The 8,205-nt window shown below is 41.6% G+C and overlaps 1 protein-coding gene across 1 annotated transcript; it reads left to right on the forward strand.

Annotated features, from left to right (window-relative positions):
- Nucleotides 1-65: 65 nt before the first annotated feature.
- BHLHE23 (basic helix-loop-helix family member e23) lies at nucleotides 66-2,810 on the forward strand. The gene has a single exon (XM_015647249.2). The coding sequence runs from the start codon at nucleotides 185-187 to the stop codon at nucleotides 857-859; it is 675 nt and encodes a 224-aa protein (XP_015502735.1). The 5' UTR covers nucleotides 66-184; the 3' UTR covers nucleotides 860-2,810.
- Nucleotides 2,811-8,205: the final 5,395 nt, after the last annotated feature.

Here is an 8,205-nt window from a genome sequence, read left to right on the forward strand (position 1 = left end):
GCTGCCCTGCTATTGGCGGCGGGTGTCCCCGCGGCCCCTGTCGGCGATATAAGTGCGGCGGGGCCGTTCTGCGCTCACTGCCCGCCCCCAGCCCGGGCGCAGCGCCGAGCGGAGCGGAGCGGCGGGGCCGCCTCCTCCTCCTCCTCAGCGCCCAGGCAGCGGCGGCCGAGCGGGATCGCCGGCGATGGCTGAGCTCAAGTCGCTGGGCAGCGAGGCGTACCTGGCGCTGGCCCCGGGCTACGGGCCCTCGGCTTTCGCCTACGGAGCCGTGCGAGGGGGCGCCGAGGGCCCGCGGGGCCCCTACGCGGGGAGCGGCGGGGCGGACTTCCACGCCGGGGCAATGGGCAAGTCGGCGGAGAGCAGCGGCGAGCAGAGCGGAGACGAGGAGGACGGCTTCGAGGCGGGCGTGAAGGGCAACTCGGGCTTCGAGCGAGAGGGGAAGCTGAAGGGGGGAGCCCTGGGCAAGAAGCCCAAGGAGCAGCGCTCGCTGCGCCTCAGCATCAACGCGAGGGAGCGGCGGCGGATGCACGACCTGAACGACGCGCTGGACGGGCTGCGCTCCGTCATCCCCTACGCCCACAGCCCCTCGGTGCGGAAACTCTCCAAAATCGCCACGCTGCTCCTGGCCAAGAACTACATCCTCATGCAGGCGCAGGCCCTGGAGGAGATGCGGAGGCTGGTGGCCTACCTGAACCAGGGCCAGGCGCTGAGCGCCCCGCTGCCCGCCACCCTCAACCCCTTCGGACAGTCGCCCGTGTACCCCTTCGGCGGCGCGGCCGTGCCCGCCTGCCCCGAGAAATGCACTGCCTTCACAGGAGCCGCCTCCGCCCTCTGCAAACACTGTAACGACAAGCCTTGACTTCTGCCTTCTTCCGGCTTTTCCTTTCTTTTGCTTTAGTTTTGGCTTATTTTTTGGTTTGGGTTGGGGTTTTTTTTTTGTTTTGTTTTGTTTTTGTTTTTTTGGTTGGTTGGTTTGGTTCTTGTCCGTGCACTTTTCTTTTCACTGCCATCAGCCCTGGCTTCCTTCCATCAGTTAAGTCTGGGCTTTCTTTTTTGTTCTTCTCTTAAATACCACCCCCTCCCCATTTGGAAATATTTGGCAGTTCACGTGGACCCCCAAAACACCCACTTTCTACTTTATTTAGTTCCCCCCTCACATGCAACTTCATCTGTAGAGTTATTTCCTTCCCAGCCTGTCAGTGGATTGTGAGCGTAATGTTGCTTTTCGCTTGCTCTGAGCTACAAAGTTTTTGAGCAGTTTTGAAACAGAACTATAGAAAAACAGAGAGGGAGAGAGATCTGGAAATGGAAACCTCAGCGAATTTGCCTTGGCATGATCGACCTGTGTTAAAAATAGATTTAAAGGAGGGAGGGGAAGCAAAATCCAGCTGCAAACTATGCAATGTTTCAGAATCATGGGCGGAGAGGATTCTGTGTAGCCAGCTGGGGTTGGACTGCACCCGCAAATCTAAATGGAAATCATTTGGTCAGTGCTCACGGGAGGGGGGATGTCCAGTACTCTTGCTTAAAACAGTTGATGCTTCAAAGTAAGATGCTTTTTTTTTTTCTCTCTTAAAAAAATTAACCCTTTACTGGACTGAGAGGAACCTGTGATTGTATGCTAATGCTTGCTGTTTGCCTGTTTCTCAGCTTGGTTAAGTTTTCCAGATGATTTTCCAAAGTCGTTGCTCATCATGATGAACAAAGCAAAAGGTGACTTAACATATTTATATGTATTTATAATAAATAAAAGACATGAATAACCACTTTCTCTGTCCTACATGTCTCTAAAACCAGCTGGCAGTCCCGGCAGAACCCCTGCTGGAGACAGGTAAAGCAGAAATGGATGTGACAGGAGCAGCTGAGTGAACTTAGGGGAATGTTCAGAATACTTGTGAAAAGCTTGTGGATGTTCAGCTCCTTATCAGCAGTGATTTGCACTTTTTCCTCCAGTTTCTCCTGAACCATGAGCACACAAAAAAAGTTGCTTATGTCTGAGTTAAGCAGGCAGGGGTTTAGGCTGTGTGCTCTGGCATTTGCTGGGGAAGGCTGTGCCCTGACAGTGGTGTTTGACCGAGGTTGTTGCAGCAGCAAGCTTAGGTCTGAGCACACCCATGGAAAACATGGCAGGGAAAGAAATCGCTTAAAGACTCTGCTTATCCCTTTGGCTCAGTTTTCTGTTCTATCCACAGCTTGACCTGTGGCTAAATCTGTGGTTTGGGCCACTTAATATCATGACTGAACTAATGATCTCTTGCCAATATTGACTGTGTTCGTACAAGTTACAAAGCGCGTCTCTCGCTGGCTGAGTTCTCGGTGTCGCTTGCGTTGCTTTACTTTGGTTTTCTGGTTTATGTTGTTCAATGCTTTGGTGCCTTGTATGCTTCACTAGTCATTATATAATAATGATAATAATAATTGAGGTGCATTCAGTGCTTTCTGTTTGGGTTGGAAATACCCATCCAATGTCAGAGCAACCAAGTAAACTGGTACAGTCGCAGCCTCAGGGGCTCGAGCTGTCCGTGGCCATTTGTGTTAGGAGTGGGGTGTAACTATTTAGGGTTATTAAACCAATTTCCATGCCTGTCGTTAGTGTTATGCTAATTTGAAAAGGACTGCCATCCCTCTGAAGCGCTTGTCCATGGCACTTAATTTTAATTAATACATTTCCAAAAGACTTTTTGTGTTTGGAAAACGAAGTGTGTGATTAAGCCTTATTCATAAAGACATATGTTTAAAACTGGTTCCTGCTCATTTCCATTTTTATATCTTCATTTCTTTCCTGTAATTAAAAAAAAAAAAAAGAAAAAGAAACTAATAGTTTTACAGAACATTTTATTTCTTGTACCTTTTTCCATAAAAGAAAATTTTGAAAGTGCTCTTAAAGCACGTCTGATGAAGTGAAAGCCAACCAAAACCCCGACTGAAGCAAAAATTACTGGAAACTGCAGATCAGCAAAGGTCACTTAAATTTTTGCAGACTGAGTTGTTGCTAGGAAATATTTGGGGAAAAAAAAAAAGGCCAGTTTAACAGGGAATCATAATTTTTAAGTAGATGTATGTTACTTCTGGTTAAAACTACAGAAGATTGATTACATTTAAATGGTGATTAGCTTAACTGTTCATTTTTCGCCAAAGCTAAAATAGTTGGAGAATAAGGTACTTAACTGCTCAATATTTCATCTGAGTTTGGTTTAGTTAAAGACTTAAGGCTAAAAATAATGGAATCTGTAATTGCTTCTTTGTCAAATAATTATGGCCCAAAAAAGAAATCTTACTAATTTCAGAGCCTAAAAATTCCTACACAGTCTGAGACAAGATATTTTTGGAATGATGGGTTTTAGTACAGTGATTGTTTTAAATCTCTCCCTTTCATTTACATCAGTAAAAACTTGCTCATACTATCATACCTACCTAGAATCCTAAAATTCTACCTTCTGAGAATCCTTTAAATATTCAGAAGGTTCTTCAAAAGCCCACTTGGAATTAAATGATCTCAGGAGGTTAATAAGGGATTTCAAAAATAAAAGGGAAAACCTGCATTAAAAATTTTTTGAAAGGAAAAATGTCAAGTTTGACTATTTCAGTGCTGTTAAAAGGCCAGATATTACAAACAAGTGTAGAATTTATCAAAGCAATACTAAAGGCAATTAACCTTAAAGTACAACAATTTCAATTCAAAAGGAAAAAGAATACAAATCATAACTTTTCCTGCAACAAACAACATTAAGCTAAAACTAAGTTGACCAACTTCTCAGTTAATCTGGGAGTTCTGTCTGGGAGTTCTGTCAGCTGCTTTTGGCCACCCTGGACTTGCAGGATTTTTGCTGGAGTTGGGATGGAGCCCATTCCGAGCCCTCTGAGTTTCCCATGACAGGAAGGCACCTGCTCCGAGGTGATTTCCACTGTGCTGAGCTGCTGCTAAAACTGCTACCAAGTGAATGCCTCATACTTCTCAAAGATGATTTTGTTGGGAGGGGATAAACGAGCAGCTGCCCGTTGCATTTGTGTGTGTGAAGCATCAGTGCTAACCTTGCAGATGTGTGTGGTTATCCTGAGGATGAAGCCCTGTTCTTGTCATTTGTTTTTCTCCTTCTCTGGCATATTTTGTGTACCATGTGAGGTTTGAAGTGTCTGTTTCCATTTGGTGTTTCAGAGAATATGAAGGGAGGACTTGAGAAAAGCTGAAGATCTTTTTTTTTTCTGCTCAAATGTTCTTGTTATGATGCCTGCTTTTTTTTCTTTTTAAGAAGGATTTATTGTGTATGCTCAGATGGAACTGAAATACAGATCGTGTGTTCTAATGTACTTATTATCCTAAGTTGTTCATACTTGGAAAACATAATGCCAACTTTTAATTAAATATAATATATTGTTTTCTAACCTCACTTAGTTTTTCTTTGAACTCCAAGACTGAGCAGCAAGAGGTGTCAGAAAGAGGAAATGCTGCTTCGCTGTCTGTTGCATTTTTTAATTGTGTAATTCTTATCATTAACCAAAATGAAGGTTTTGGTTAATATAACCAAATATCTAACCAATATCATTAATAGGGGATTGGAAACTGCTGTCAGCTTGCACTGCATCAGCTCAGGTTTAACATTAACAGTTGTGCCTGCAAGGTAAAATGTTCTTTAACCAAACACAGTTAAGCAACAGGTTTGAAAATGGAGAGTCCAGAAGGCAGCTGTCTACCTCAGATGCCAGCAAAAAGTTAAATCAGTTCAAGTTCCTGGAAAGAGCATGAGAATCATGAAGCTTTCCTTGTCCTTTGATCCATATCTCTGATTTTGTGGCATTCTCTAACAATACCTGAATATTGCTGCACGCTGAGCTTGTTTCCAAGACTTTAGAAAGTGATTGCTTTCTGTTCTCAGATCATTTTCTGGTATTGTCCTTTACCTATACATTTCTATAATTTCCATTTTCTAAGAGCATTTGACATTTTTCAGGGTGAAATGAATGTAGACCCTAACCCTGGTGCTGTTTTGCACATTGGCAAAGTTGGTGATATTGGTGACAAGTCAGGGCTTGGTGCTCCGGGACACAGCGGTGGTTTCTGACCCAACAAGCCACCTTCAAGAGGCTTCAGAGGCCCAGAAAAATGTGTACAAGCTTTACACATTTATTATATCAGCCTTGTAGCTTGTGTAAGGTGTAAGGGATAAACCCTTCACATAAAATCTCTTGTGGCATTTCAGCCTGAACCTGCTCATCGACAGCGAGAGTCGCGGCACGTCCCGCCAGGCTGGGTCCTCACATGCAGCAAGTCTCCAGCCCAGTTTGCCACAGCTGGAATTATTTAGTTCACAGTTTAGGAGAACAAAACCAAGCATTCCATGTTTCACTTCCACAGCATTGTGTTCATCAGGTGTGTTCCTTGAGTGGACTCTTGAAAACAAGAGGTTGGACCCTGCAGCGTTACTGAAATTTGTTTTACCTGTGCTTGTTCCTTGCCATGTGAGTTATCAAGAGAGAAATCATTGCTTTGGTCTGAATCAGTGAAAATGCTTCTAAAGAATGCTAAAATACACCACCAATATTTTCAATTTTCAAAACTGTTTTTTTATTGTTCTCTGTCATTTGAAAGAATTTTGATTAGTATTGCACAGTAGAAAAGTTGGGGGCGTTTTGTTTTCACTAATCCTGATTAAGGCTAGAAAAGACTCTTGATTACAGTAATTTTAATAATGTAAATTTGTTTGTGATATGTCTTTAGTCTTTAATCCCCTTTGGCATTCCATTCAAAGGGAGATGAAAATTTCAGGGATTTATAACATTTAAATCAATCGTTCCATGAATGTTTCTCAGGCAGTTTTTCTCCTTCCTGAAATAAAAAAATACCTAAATGGGTATGTAACATATTTTGTGATCAGATTAGAAATACATTTGCATGTGGTTTTTGTGGGAAAATAGCTTAATATCGAGCACTTTCTCTTTACAATAAAGTATATGTGCATAAGAGAAAATGGAACCAATTATTAAAACCAATAATATATTTGAGATCTTTGCTATTCAATCAGATGTTTTGAAGTACAATTTTCATGAAGGACTTTATATAATCTTTTGATAATCAAAATTCACATTAATTCTTTTAGCCATTACCCCGAATTCTTATTTCTATTTGTATTTATGAATACATACAGCTTTTAAATTATCCATTTAAGTTTTTTAAATATTCTTAGCTTCGTTTCACAATAGTAAAATCTGAGTTAATGATTATTCCTGAAACATGGAACAGTTTTGAGTATAACCCTTGTATTTTTTTTAAGGCCAAATAGATTAATCCTAAGCATTAGCATTACAATAAACTAATGTATAGAGATATTTAGTTGATTTAATTCAGAGTGAAAATAAAGGGGTTTATTTATTTTTTTATTTTTTGCTATGCTTAAGGCAGTGAAATTTGCAGAACAAAGACTTGCAGAAGACAAAACACAAGTACTTAAGGTCTTACAACATAGAGAGGGAGAGTGTGCTGCTTTTCAAACTCCTTGCCCTGGTGAAGCAGCTCAAATATATCTATATTTAAATTATTTAACAGCTTATTTTAATTTTTAAGTCTTCCAATTCACCAGTGATTCATGTTCATTAAAATCTGCTCTGTTAATGCCATTTGTATTTGCTCAGTTCCTCTTCCCCCACGCTAACATTGATGTTTTGTGTGTTTGTGTGTATCGATACAGAATTGTACCAGGAATACAACCCAACCTTCCTCAGCTACCAATGGGAAAAAAAAAACAACAAAAACTATCTGCTCTTTTGCCTTAAGTATTTCAAAGGGAAAAAACATGGCTGAGCAAAAAAAACATCACCCCAGTTTTTCCTCCAAGCCCACTTTTGTCTAAAGTAATGAGGCCATAGTCAGTTGGCTCCGAGGAGGGTTGTGATTTAGTGTGACGTACAGTGAATCATTGCAGATCCATTCGGACTGCATTCGTTATTTTAATGAGACACAGGCAAATCTGTTTTTTGGCCGCAAACCTTAAGATGCAAGCATAATGTGAAATGGTTGTTGATTGCCACAAGGCAACTGACATTATGGATTTTTATCGCCATCATTATGCACTTTAAAACTCCCCACATCCCAGGATATTCATCCCCTTCCCTTTCCTCCTGTGAATGACAGGGAAGCCACAACATTGACATTTAAAAGTGAAAAGCCCATCTATCTAATTTCTGGGCTTATTAAAACCTTACGTCGCATCCTCTGGTCTGCACTTTATTATTTTTATTTTTTTTTTATTCACGCTTTCCCAGAGGAGGAGGAAAACCCCCACCACAGCACAGTCACCCAAAAAAGGTCACATTCAGTTGGGCGACAGCAGCACTTGGTCCCCACCAGCCTCTGCTTGATGTAGTACAAGAAATGACAATGAGGCGGGCATATCTGTGCCCGAGCAGTAATCACAATAATGGTGTTCATCAGAATTTACCAGTGCTGAACTTTTCCAGAGTCTGGAGCAATGCTTCCTCCTCAGTGCTACCAGTAAGGGATTTATTGTGCTCGTGTTTGCCTTCAAGCAAAGGGCACCCATTCGATTGTTGAAGAAAACACTTTCAAAATGAGGTTGTGCTGGTAAATGTGGTTGTGTGTGTGGCCATGTTTGTCAGTGTAAAATGCATATGTTGATGCATATGTGTAGTGTCTTCAAGCGTGCATTCACGAATGAGTGTTCCTATAATTTATTTACCTTCTGTGTCTTCTTTCTGTCATTTTCTGATTGCTTTACCAGCATGTTTTAATATGTTTTCATGAAATTTTGTACAACATCATTTGGCTCTAGCACAGGAAGTTCCATTGCACAAAAACCACTGTTCTTCTGAAAAATTGCTTTGGCCTGTTCAAGCCAACAAACTCACAAAATAATATTTTTCATCCTTTTATTTTATCCTTAATAAAAAGAAGTGATGTTTTGGGACAGTACAGGGTGTTGGTTTCCCGTTTTGCCACCGGCAGCTTTGCAGTGGGAATGACAGAGAAGCAGCATACCTTGGCTTTCCCTGGTTTCTAAATGCATCCATCCTATTTTTATTGATTTGCTGAAAGTAAATCTCATGTCTTGTGCTCTTCACACAGATGTCATGAAGAAATCCTTATGCCTTCCATTTGAGAATTACATTACCTTAAGTATTTTTTATCTCCTGGCAGCTTCAGTGTAAAGCAAACTCTCCAGCTGACAGCCATAGTGGGTGCACTCAGTGTTT

This window comes from Parus major, chromosome 20 (genome assembly GCF_001522545.3).
Source record: "Parus major isolate Abel chromosome 20, Parus_major1.1, whole genome shotgun sequence".
Classification (NCBI taxonomy): Eukaryota; Metazoa; Chordata; class Aves; order Passeriformes; family Paridae; genus Parus; species Parus major.